The 12,999-nt window shown below is 35.2% G+C and overlaps 1 protein-coding gene across 5 annotated transcripts in view; it reads left to right on the top strand.

Moving 5' to 3' along the window:
- DYNC2H1 (dynein cytoplasmic 2 heavy chain 1) overlaps positions 1 to 12,999 on the top strand; it is a 367,303-nt gene that overhangs the window by 41,025 nt on the left and 313,279 nt on the right. For all 5 annotated transcript variants that reach the window (XM_051820199.2, XM_002708539.5, XM_051820207.2 and 2 more), the window contains 8 exons: positions 1,549 to 1,698; positions 3,342 to 3,547; positions 7,411 to 7,566; positions 7,661 to 7,775; positions 8,291 to 8,461; positions 10,147 to 10,529; positions 12,538 to 12,670; positions 12,775 to 12,892. In XM_051820199.2, the coding sequence (XP_051676159.2) occupies positions 1,549 to 1,698; positions 3,342 to 3,547; positions 7,411 to 7,566; positions 7,661 to 7,775; positions 8,291 to 8,461; positions 10,147 to 10,529; positions 12,538 to 12,670; positions 12,775 to 12,892 (1,432 nt within the window). The remainder of the gene's footprint in view (positions 1 to 1,548; positions 1,699 to 3,341; positions 3,548 to 7,410; positions 7,567 to 7,660; positions 7,776 to 8,290; positions 8,462 to 10,146; positions 10,530 to 12,537; positions 12,671 to 12,774; positions 12,893 to 12,999) is intronic.

Genomic DNA, 12,999 nt, shown 5'->3' on the forward strand with positions numbered 1-12,999 from the left:
GGTGTAGTATAACAAGAATGATAATCCTGTCATTGTTTTCAGAAACCTATTTTATGATGAAACATATTAAAATAAGGCAAGCTTAAAGAAGTCGTAGTGTTATCTTCAGAGTTGTAATTTTCGAATGCTAAAGCATGATGGTAAATCTCACATTGGATTACATATACATACATACACATGATGGAAGAATTCATAATTAAATGCAAAGATGGAGTGTTAGGGATTCATAAAAATAGTATTCAGAAGGCCAGAGCCCAGAATAAGCAAGCCAAAGTTTTCGAAAACATTGTGGGTGATTTTAGTTATATTTAGAGTAAGAAAAAGAAACATTTCAAATTATTAAAACTTTTATGTCTGCTATATGACAAATTCAAAGGTATAAAAAAGTTAAAGGTAGAGAATCTAATGTACCTGTATATTGTAGAAAGAATTAAAGAAGGCATGGTGATGAGCTGTGGGAGTTAGCAAAAGCACACATTCACTCATTAATTAGATGCATATTTATAGATCATCTGATATATTCCAGGCAATGTGATGCAGCTGTGATACATTATGAAAAAGGAGGTTTATTTTGACTGTTCGCTATGGTCCAAGGTTAAGGATCTTAAGACTATATTCTGTGGGAATTGGGAAGTTGTTGCTGGGTTTGGCAAGATGTCGTAGAATTCTGTTTTGATATTCTATATATTATTATGTGGATTTCAGGGATAGGACTGGATGCAGGTAATTTAGAAAACTATTATATCTCTACAGGCCAACATAAGGCCTATCATATGTAGAAAATTAAAATTCTAGTGTACTTTTTCTTTCTTCTTGCTGATTCTCCTAGTACAGCGTGCTGTTTCGGTCCATTGGCCTTTCTCTCGAGATATATTTGAATTTATTTTTTTGTCTGTTTTATTATACATGAACAGTGATATTTAAATATATTTCAACAAATGTGATTATTTTCCTAAGTAGTTAATGTTACAGATATTAATTATAGGATACTTATTTTACAGCACTTTAAAAGGCATAGAAGCAAATCAAGCCATTTAGTGACTGTTGACCTACATCCAAACTGATTAAAAAGCCACTGTTATATACAACTTAGGATATTCCAGTTAGAAACCCCAAATTTAGGAGCTTGATTTCTCTTCTTCACTTTTCCATTTATTAATTTTTTTCGTGATTTATTCTTCTCTATGAAGTAGGATAACTCAGTTAACTTATAATGTAATCACTGGTCTTAGCTCTGTTAGAGGCCTCTGTAGCATTTTCTTATGAATAGAGCTTCTTTAATGAGAATGTTGCTATGAAGAACAATTATATTTGGCTTTATGGATTCCTGGTTTCATTGCGTCTGATATTACTACTTTGATTACCCATTTTAACCTTAATTGAGTTTGTGTATAATAATTTGCATTAGAAAATTTTTATCCAGAAATTTAACAGATTATTTAAAAGCAAAAATCTTACTTTCAAAAAAGCAAATCATGAGACAAAAATTAAACTAAATGAAATCATGAGATTTAATAAATAAGTTTTCACATTTTTTTTAATGTTCAGATTTTGCCCTTATTTCAAGAAGCTGAAAATAAAAACAAACTTTTACGAACCGTGGCAGGTGGAGGTTTAGAAACAATTAGTAATCTGAAAGCCAAATGGGATAAATTTGAGTTGATGATGGAAAGTCATCAACTTATGATTAAAGATCAGGTAAGAACTTCCTAGTTATTTTATTAAAATGGAAAAAAAATTTCTAATTTATGATTTCTTATATTTATTCCATTATAGCTCAAGTTTATACAGATTTAATGTTGCTATTGAAATTAATTCCCTTCAGTGCTTTTATAGCAAAATACCTTGTATATGATTGTTTCATATGGTTTGTCTTCACTTTTACCAGAGCAAGAAGGAAATGTACTTTGTACTTTGAAATGTACTTTGAAATGTAATATTGTTTTCAGTCTTATGGTCGAATTTATAACTTATCATGTGTTGCTTAAGTTTGTCTGAAACTATGTTATTTAATTACTAAATTTATTTTGATGTAAATATCACTAATCTAGACACAAAATATTAGCTTACGTTTCTCTCTCAAGTTAGACTACAAGCTGATATGATGCCTCTGTTCCGTAATTTTGTCGTGGGCCTGTATTTCTTCAGTGGTATTTCTCCTCCAGTCCTAAGGTTTTGTCCAAGATGGGTTGCTACCACATCCACTGGAAATAGGAAAGGGCACCATCTGTTTTTCAAGAGGGCAATCTGGGAACTGCATACATCTCTTGCAGTTATCTATTGTTAACCAGAAGTTACTCTTTTTTTTTTTTTTTTTAAGACTATTTATTTGAAAGGCTGAGTTGCAAAGAGAGAGAGTTTGAGATCAATATTCCATCCACTGGTTTACACCCCAAATGGGGATGGGCCAAGCCATAGCCAGGAGCCAGGAACTTCTTCCAGGTTTTCCACATGGGTGCACAGGTCCAAGGACTTCAGCCATTCTCCACTGCTTTTGCAGGCACATTAGCAGGGAGCTGGATCTAAAGTGGATCACTGTCTGAAGCGGGACTCAAACTGGTGCCCATATGGAATGCCAGCATTGCAGTCAGTGGCTTAACCTGCACCATAGTGCCGAACCCAAGAAGTTACTCTTAAAGCTTTTAGCTACGCTGGGAGACTGGAAAATACTTTCCTTAATTAAGAAGCTACATACTCAGGTTGAACAAGCAGCAGTCATTGAACAATTCTTAGATTGTATCACCTGTTGATAGTTGTAGTGGATGCTGTTATTCACATGAATGATTTGTTTAATGATTTTTTTTTAGTGTTATCTTTTTGTGTAAAGATTTATTTATTTATTTGAAAGACTTGCACACAGAGAAAAGGAGAGGCAGAGAGAGAGAGAAGGAGAGAGAGGTCTTCCATATGCTGGTTTACTCCCCAGTTGGCCACAACAGCTGGAGCTGCACTGATCAAAAGCCAGGAGTCAGGAGCTTCTTCCGGGTCTCCCACATGGGTTCAGGGACCCCGGGACTTGGGCCATTTTCTGTTGCTTTTCCAGGCCATAGCAGAGAGCTGGATAGGAAGTGGAGCAGTTGGGCCTCGAACTGGTGCTCATAGGGGATGCCAGCACTGCAGGCGGTGGCTTTACGCACTATGCTACAGCGCTGGCCCCATGTTATCTTTTATTAGTTTAAATTTATTACCTTATTTTGTCTTTCAATTGTTTTATAATTGAAATCAATAATTAAAATAAAAACAATTTTTGAAAAGTTAATGTTGATATATTTTCACTTTTACATAAAATATTAGATATAAAAATGTGAAAAAGTGACATTTTACTTTGTGTTAATTATTAGATTGAAGTGATGAAAGGAAATGTGAAATCACGTCTTCAGATCTATTATCAAGAACTGGAAAAATTTAAAGCTCGTTGGGATCAACTAAAGCCTGGTGATGATATTATTGAAAATGGTCAACATAGTACTCTTGATAAAAGTGCAAAGTTAATAAAAGAGAAAAAAATTGAATTTGATGATCTTGAAGTCATAAGAAAAAAACTAGTGTAAGTGTCTTTTTCATTAAACTGGTAGTGCTAATTTTGAAAAAATATGTTAACCTAGAATTTTCTTTCATCTCATATATTTTTTTAATTTATTTTTTATTTTTTTTAACTTTTATTTAATGAATATAGATTTCCAAAGTACAGCTTATGGATTACATTGGCTTCCCCCACCAATGACTTCCCTCCCACCCGCAACCCTCCCTTTTCCCGCTCTCTCTCCCCTTCCATTCATATCAAGATTCATTTTCAATTTTCTATATATACAGAAGATCAGTTTAGTATACATTAAGTAAAGCTTTCAACAGTTTGCACCCACATAGAAACACAAAGTGAAAAATACTGTTTGAGTACTCGTTATAGCATTAAATCTCAATGTACAACACATTAAAGGCAGAGATCCTACATGAGGAGTAAGTGCACAGTGACTCCTGTTGTTGACTTTACCAATTGACACTCTTGTTTATGGCATCAGTAATCTCCCTATGCTCCAGTCATGAGTTTCCAAGGCTATGGAAGCCTTTTGAGTTCACCTACTCTTATCTTATTTAGACAAGGTCATAGTCAAAGTGGAAGTTCTCTCTTCCCTTCAGAGAAAGGTACCTCCTTCTTTGAAGACCTGTTCTTTCCACTGGGATCTCACTCACAGAGATATTTCATTTAGGGTTTTTTTTTTTTGCCAGAGTGTCTTGGCTTTCCATGCTTGAAATACTCTCATGGGCTTTTCAGCCAGATCTGAATGCCTTTAGGGCTGATTCTGAGGCCAGAGTGCTGTTTAGGATATCCGCCATTCTATGAGTCTGCTGAGTATCTTGCTTCCCATGTTGGATTGCTCTCCCCTTTATTTATTCTATCGGTTAGTATTAGCAGGCACTAGACTTGTTTATGTGATCCCTTTGACTCTTAGTCCTATCATTATGATCAATTGTGAACAGAAATTGATCACTGGGACTAGTGAGATGGCATTGGTACATGCCACTTTGATGGGATTGAATTGGAATCCCCTGGTATGTTTCTAACTCTACCATTTGGGGCAAGTCAGCTTGAGCATGTCCCAAATTATACATCTCTTCCCACTCTTATTCCCACTCTTATATTTAACAGGGATCACATTTCAGTTAAATTTCAACACTTAAGAATAACTGTGTATTAATTACAGAATTAAACCAGTCGTATTAAGTAGAACAGACAAAAAAAAATACTAAGAGGGATATCTTAATACTTCACCTCATAAACTTCAGTAGCTTTAAAATGCAAGTTAAGTGTTTACATTACTACTTTTGTATAACCTTAAGAAAGCAGTGATGTAACTGAGTTATGTGAGAAGACTTGAAAGAGTTATGGAACATGTGTGTTATGAAGAAACTATATAGAATTTCAGGATTTTCTTTTTGGTGCAGTAAAATGATCTTATCTTGGAATTCCGGTTTCCACAGACTTTTTGAAGCCACCTTGTATTCAGAAAAAACATACTGCAAGAAAGCACTAGAAATAGAATTGAAAATTAAATTTACTTATAAGTTAAATTGAGGAGTTGGAATACTGATTATCTGTGCTCTTACCCTATGTATTTATGGAATATATTTAATTTTTAGAAAAATACTTTCAATGTCTCTGAGAAAACAATTAATCTAGCAAAATAAGTAATTAGAAAATACTTTAAAGTTGAAAGTGGATTGCCAGTTTATTACATAATAATACCAGGTATTAAATTTGAGTACTGTTTTAGGTTTGATCGATTTAGGCAAATATAGCCATAAATTAATACATTTTGTAGGAAAATGGATAGTTTAGTACTATTCTTTCTTTCATTCTTTCTTTCATTTTTAACACTTATTTTTATTTATTTTTAATTTTTTTTTAACTTTTATTTAATGAATATAAATTTCCAAAGTACGATTTATGGATTACAATGGCTTCCCCCCCATACCGTCCCTCCCACCCACAACCCTCCCCTTTCCCACTCCCTCTCCCCTTCCATTCACATCAAGATTCATTTTCGATTATCTTAATATACAGAAGATCAGCTTAGTACACCTTAAGTAAGGATTTCAACAGTTTGCTCCCACACAGAAACATAAGTGAAAAATAATAGATGATTTTTTTTAAATGATGATGAAATCAGATCAGACCTATTGTCATGTTTAATCCCAGTGAGAGTCAAGTTGGGAGTTGATAATTTCTTTTTTTTTTTTTTACAGAGGATCAGTTTAGTATGCATTAAGTAAAGATTTCAACAGTTTGCACCCCCATAGAAACACAAAGTGAAATATATTGTTTGAGTACTCGTTATAGCATTAAATCTCAATGCACAGCACATTAAGGACAGAGATCCTACATGAGGAGTAAGTGCACAGTGACTCCTGTTGTTGACTTTACAAACTGACACTCCTGTCTATGGCATCAGTAATCTCCCTATGCTCCAGTCATGAGTTTCCAAGGCTATGGAAGCCCTCTGAGTTCTCCGATTCTTATCTTGTTTAGACAAGGTCATAGTCAAAGTGGAGGTTCTCTCCTCCCTTCAGAGAAAGGTACCTCCTTCTTTGAAGACCTGCCTGAAATACTCTCATGGGCTTTTCAGCCAGATCCGAATGCCTTTAGGGCTGATTCTGAGGCCAGAGTGCTATTTAGGACATCTGCCATTCTATGAGTCTGCTGAGTATCTCACTTCCCATGTTGGATCACTCTCCCCTTTATTTATTCTATCGGTTAGTGTTAGCAGGTACTAGACATGTTTATGTGCTCCCTTTGACTCTTAGTCCTTTCATTATGATCAATTGTGAACTGAAATTGATCACTGGGAATAGTGAGATGGCATTGGTACATGCCACCTTGATGGGATTGAATTTAATTTTTTTAAGATTTATTTCATTTATTTGAAAGACAGAGTTACAGAGAGAGGTAGAGACAGAGAGAGAGGTCTTCCATTCTCTGGCTCACTCCCCAGATGGCTGCAATGGTCGGAGCTGCACCGATTTGAAGCCAGGAGCTAGGAGCTTCTTCCCAGTCTCCCATGTGGGTGCATGGGGCCAAGGACCTGGGTCATCTTCTACTGCTTTCCCAGGCCATAGTAGAGAGCTGGATGGGAAGAGGAGCAGCCAGGACTAGAACCGGCTCCCATGTTGGATGCTGGTGCTTCAGGCCAGGGCTTTAAATCACTGCGCCACAGCACTGCCCCCCCCCCCTTTTTTTCTAAGATTTATTTATTTGAAAGGCAGAGTAACTGAGAGAATGGGAGAAGCAGAAAAAGAGATGCACTCCATCTGTTGGTCTACTTCCCAGATGCCTGTAATAGCCCGGGGTAGTCCAGGCTGAAGGCAGGAGCTTAGAACTCCAATCAGGTCTCCAATGTGGGTGACAGGAACCCAGTCATCTAGGCTATTATCTGTTGCCTCCCGGAATTATCCTCAGGAAGCTGGACCAGAAGTGCTGAGTAGTCTGGACTCAATTCAGGCACTTCTGAATGGAATATGAGTTTCCCAAAGGTGGTCCTACCCTTTGTACTATATCGCCTACCTACTCTTACAACTATTATTATTTAATGATCTTTCATTAATTAGATGAAGGTTAGCTTATATTCTTGAAACCAACCATTCCAGCTACGAAGAATGTTCTCATATCAGATTATTCCAAAGATATATACGATGTATACATAAAATCTCTTTTTTTATATATTAAGAACTCCTTTTTAAGTATTTTAACTCCTTAGGTATTATGCCCATATATGTGAATAAAGAAGACAGTCCCCCACTGTCTTTCTTCCATCAGACATACACAGGCATACATATGTGTGGAATTCAGTTAAGTAACTTGATATTTATGTTTTTATTTTTACAAAGCATAATGTTCAATATTTGTTTCTATAGTGATGATTGTCATCATTTTGGACTAGAAGAACCTAACTTCTCCTTGGCATATAGCATCTCTAAAGACATTGAGAATTGTGCACAAATTTGGGCCCTGTATGAAGAGTTTCAACAAGGATTTCAAGAAATGGCCAATGAAGATTGGATTACTTTTCGGTTAGATCGGAAAAAAACCAATATTTAGATTATTATAATTTGGTAGTCTTTTTTTGGGATGTGAACTTTAAGATGTATTTTTGTTATTTTATAGGACCAAGACTTACCTGTTTGAGGAATTTTTGATGAATTGGCATGACAGATTGAGGAAGATTGAAGAACATTCAGTAATGACAGTAAAATTACAATCAGAAGTTGACAAGTATAAAGTAAGATTATTTTACTTATTCTGTTTATTAAAAATTATGTTTGCAGCTTTTATTTATTTTTTATTATGTAGTAAGTAAACCAGAATTTTAGTTTATATATTTTTCGATTAAAGTGATCTATTACATGAAAAAGATAGAAAATACAGGCTAAGCCATAAAAACTATTGATCACTCTGCTACCATTGGAAATAAGCTGTGGCTAAGAAATTTATGGTTAAGATTATAAATTTGAATACTCATACATCCTAGGGCGATGTAAGTCATATGCTAAAATAATAAAAGTAGAAACATTCTAGTCATGTCTTAAAATATATTAAACTACAAATAGAAATTTGCATGTATCTGTATCAGTGTTGAACAGAAGGATTTATATAATTCTGTTTGAGAATGTGATTTCAAGATCATTAAATAATAGAATAATTAAACTTTTTATAATTAATAACCATGAAAGTAAATAAAAATTTATATTTTCATATACATGCCTTTTTCTTTTTTTCTTCTTTTTTAAAAAACAGACTGCAATTCCTATATTGAAATATGTCAGAGGGGAGAATCTTTCTCCAGATCACTGGCTTGACCTTTTTCGTCTACTTGGCCTTCCTAGGGGGACCAGTCTAGAAAAATTATTGTTTGGTGATCTGCTTAGCGTAGCTGATACAATTGTAGCCAAAGCTTCAGAACTCAAAGTAAGAATATCTTTTGTAAATTTCCCATAAGTCTGACCTTTGTTAATATATAATTTTGCTTCATTTTCTGTTATTTAAAGCAATGGTGTTAGATTTTTTTTCTTGCCTTAAAATAGTAACCATGTTCCATTATTCCATTTTTCTTGTATAAATAATCTAGCCAAATCTGTCTACTACTGTTTATGTGGGTATAGAAACAATAATACAAACCTCTTTGAGGGAGAGGAAAATCATGGATTTCAAAAAATGTCTTTCATTAAAAATGAAATAAGTTTTAATTAAAAAACTTTACATAAAATACAATTAAAATCATGTGATAACGTTACAAATAGAAGCTATGGGATATACAGATCCAGAAAGCTAAACCAAGAACACGCTTGCCAATCAGGTTGAGTAAAGGTTCAGGTAAAAGTAAAATGCATCACCATTCTGTCATAAATGGCAGACTTTCTTTGTTTTGTTCTGGCCATTCAGTATAAAAATTTGAGGGCCCTGTGTAGCAGAATATTTTGTCTCCAAAATGTCAACTTTTATGTTTGTCCATAATCTTGGAACGTATTTATATCATGAGAAGTTGTAAAGTGCAACTGCTGGGGCTGGTATTGTGACACAGTGGGTTAAACCACTACCTGCAAGACCGGCATCCTATGTGGGTACCAGTTTGAGCCTTAGCCTCTCCACTTCTAATTCAGCTCTCTGCTAATTCTTATGGGAATGCAGGGAAGGATGGCCCAAGAGCATGGGCTCTAGCCACACACATGGGAGATCTGGATGGAGTTTTTTTTTTTTTTTTGGACAGGCAGGGTGGAGAGAGAGAGAGAGAGAGAAAGGTCTTCCTTTTTCTGTTGGTTCACCCCACAATGGCCGCTGTTGCTGGCGCACCACACTGATCCGATGCCAGGAGCCAGGTTCCTCTCCTGGTCTCCCATGCGGGTGCAGGGCCCAAGGACCTGGGCCATCTTCCACTGCACTCATGGGCCACAGCAGAGAGCTGGACTGGAAGAGGAGCAACCGGGACAGAATGTGGTGCTCCGACTGGGACTAGAATCCAGAGTGCTGGTGCCGCAGGCGGAGGATTAGCCTAGTGAGCTGCAGCACGGCCTGGATGGAGTTCTAAGCTCCAAGTTTAGCCTGGACCAGCCCTGGCTGTTGTGGCCATTTGGCATGTGGAAGATTAATCTCTTTCTCTCTCTCCTTCCCTCCCTCTCTGCAACTCTGCCTTTCATATAAATAAATACACCTTAAAAAAAAGTGCACAACTGCTAAAGGAAGGAACTCTAGTTTAAATGTAGTAGAATTTACAATAAGATTACAATAACATTTATGAAGTTAATGTTCTCTTAAATCTTATCTTTTGGTGTACAAAATTTGAAGTAAGCCACATTAATTTTGTTTTTCATGACAGATGCTTGAATTTTCTGATTTTATTTTTTGTAAGATTAAGAACACTTTAGGCTGATGTTTATATGTACTTTGACCATGAACTTGGATATTTTGTGTATGATACGCCTGGATAAAATGATCAGTAATTTTCTTGGATTACATATAAAATATGTATATTTAATTTTTGTCCTTTTGTGAACAGTTAGATATAATTATATTTTGCTGTAATGTGTATTTATTCTAATTTATTTATGTGATAGTTAATGTTGAAATAATAAATGTGGATATTTTGCATTAAATAGGATTTAAATAGTCGGGCACAAGGTGAAGTAACAATCAGAGAAGCTTTACGTGAACTTGATCTTTGGGGAGTTGGAGCTGTGTTTACACTGGTTGATTATGAAGACAGCCAAAATCGAACCATCAAACTGATTAAAGACTGGAAAGATATAGTAAATCAGGTTGGAGATAATAGATGCCTTCTTCAATCCTTAAAGGATTCCCCTTATTATAAAGGATTTGAAGATAAAGTATCAATTTGGGAAAGAAAACTTGCAGAGTTAGATGAGTACCTGCATAATTTAAATCTTATTCAGAGAAAGTGGGTATATTTGGAACCCATTTTTGGCCGTGGAGCATTGCCTAAAGAACAGACACGCTTCAACAGAGTTGATGAAGATTTTAGGTCAGTGCACTTAGATAAGACATAGACCCTTATGACTGTTTTTTAGTCATTCATATTGTGAGTTGGTTTATACAAGCTAGTTACTTTCATTGTGCTTTCAGTATTTTCTTCTGAGAAGCCATTTATCAATTTATTCAAAATTTAATTCTTGAACCATTATAATATGATTTCTATCTTTACCATTGTACTTAATATATATACATACGTGTGTGTGTGTGTGTGTGTGTGTGTATGTTGCCTAAAAATACCAATTACTTTATCTTCAATGAGAATTTTTCTTTCTTGATTTACTTCATTGCTGATATTTAATAATGTTGCTCTCTTCCTTGGATTTTGTGATACTGTACTTGCTTGGTTTTCTACCTTTCTCTCTGGTTCTGCTCCTCCTTTTCAGTTCTTATCCCTGTCCAAACCTTCAGGTGTGAACATTTTGCAAACTTCTCTCTTCGGTTGTTTTCTCACTGTTCTTTCCTCATGTAACCTTAACTTCACTCAGCTTCAGTTCTCTTCATTTTGATGAATTCTTCTCAATTTATATGTACTGTCTGTATTTCTCTTCCGAGCTCTATATCTATTAATCATCTTCAATAAACAGATCAAAACTGAACTCTTGAGCATACCCTACATATCCCTTTCCCACAAATATTTTCTCTTTCTGCTTCTTATCTCAGTAAATAGTACTACCTAATTGCTGAAAGCAGAAACATATTGGATATCATGATGTATCCCTTTCCCTCCACTTCCAGATTCATTAATTTATCAAATTCAATTGATTCTAACCTACTTAATATTTTGAACTAACCACCTTTTATATCTCTACTTCTCCCATTCTATTCTAAAGTGCTTTGTGACTTGTACTATTACAGTAACCCTCTGACTTGTTCTTGTCTTCTCCATTAAGTTTTTCATAAAATGGAATAATTTAAAAATGCAGTTTCAGGTCGGCGCTGTGGCTCACTTGGCTGATCCTCCGCCTGTGGCACCAGCACCCCTAGTTGTAGTCCCGGTCGGGGTGCCAGATTCTGTCCCGGTTGCTCCTCTTCCAGTCCAGCTCTCTGCTGTGGCCCACGAGTGCAGTGGAAGATGGCCCAGGTCCTTGGGCCCTGCACCCACAGGGAGACCAGGAGGAAGTACTCAGCTCCTGGCTTCAGATCAGTGTAGCACTGGCTGTAGCAGCCATTAGGGGAGTGAACCAACAGAAGGAAGACCTTTCTCTCTGTCTCTGTCTCACTGTCTATAACTCTCTGTCTCTCTCACTGTCTAACTGCCTGTCAAAAAAAAAAAAAAAAAAAGAAAACTATTAAAAATGCAGTTTCATGCTTTCTTTATTTTTCTTTCTTAAGTAGAACTTTAAAGTGGTTTTGCATTGTTCTAAGGATAAAGTAGGATCTGCTTCTTGTTCATGTCTTTAGATCTTTCTTGTATCTTCTCTCCTTTTTTTTTTTTACCTTATTAACTACAGCCAGTAGTTTCTCAGATATAACGGGGCGTCAAAAAGGTAATGGAAATAAATAAAAAAAAAACAAAACAAAAAGGTAATGGAAATCCATATTAGTTCTATAAACTTTTTGAAGCACTTGTTATCTTGCTCTTTTCCAGGATCTCTGTCAGAAACTGTTTCTCCCACTAATCTTCTTTTTCTTTTATTTACTGTTTGTATCTCAGCTTAAGTTCTTTCTTCAAAGAAGTCCTAGGTTATAAGTTGCCATATTAGCCAGTTTAACAGTAGTTTGTACTTTGACTTCTTATGATTTGCTGTAATTTTATTGAAATCTTTTGAGGAATTAGTGTCTTTTTTCTGTCAATGGCACCATTAGCTCTATTGTGTAGGGCTTAATATATCTTTAGGGAAAGTTTGAAACAAGAGTTTGCTATATGGGAAATTTCTTGTTATATTGTTATTTTAGCAGTATTATCTCTGTAAGTAGTTGATAAAATAAATGTCTTAATTTCCCTCAGCCAATAATTTTAAAAATAGATGTGAAAATAATTCATTTTTTCTTTTTAGATCAATAATGAATGACATTAAGAAGGACAATAGAGTCACAACGTTAACTACTCATGCAGGCATCAGAAATGCTCTACTGACAATACTTGATCAGCTTCAAAGATGTCAGAAATCATTAAATGAATTTTTGGAGGCATGTTATTTTTTTTTAAATGAATCTATATGTACTAAATTGTGAAGTATTTATCTTAATTAATGGAAAGATAAAGCTAGTCTTTATGTTTTAACTTTTATTAGGAAAAACGTTCAGCATTCCCAAGATTTTATTTTATTGGTGATGATGACTTATTGGAAATACTGGGCCAGTCTACTAACCCATCAGTGATTCAATCTCACCTCAAGAAATTATTTGCTGGTAAGAATCAACATTCACTCAGTTGATATTTTTTGCATTTCAGTCTTCTTCCAGGCATAATATTACATTCTTGTTTAGACTATTGAATAAAATACAGCTCATATACT

This window comes from Oryctolagus cuniculus, chromosome 1 (genome assembly GCF_964237555.1).
Source record: "Oryctolagus cuniculus chromosome 1, mOryCun1.1, whole genome shotgun sequence".
Classification (NCBI taxonomy): domain Eukaryota; kingdom Metazoa; phylum Chordata; class Mammalia; order Lagomorpha; family Leporidae; genus Oryctolagus; species Oryctolagus cuniculus.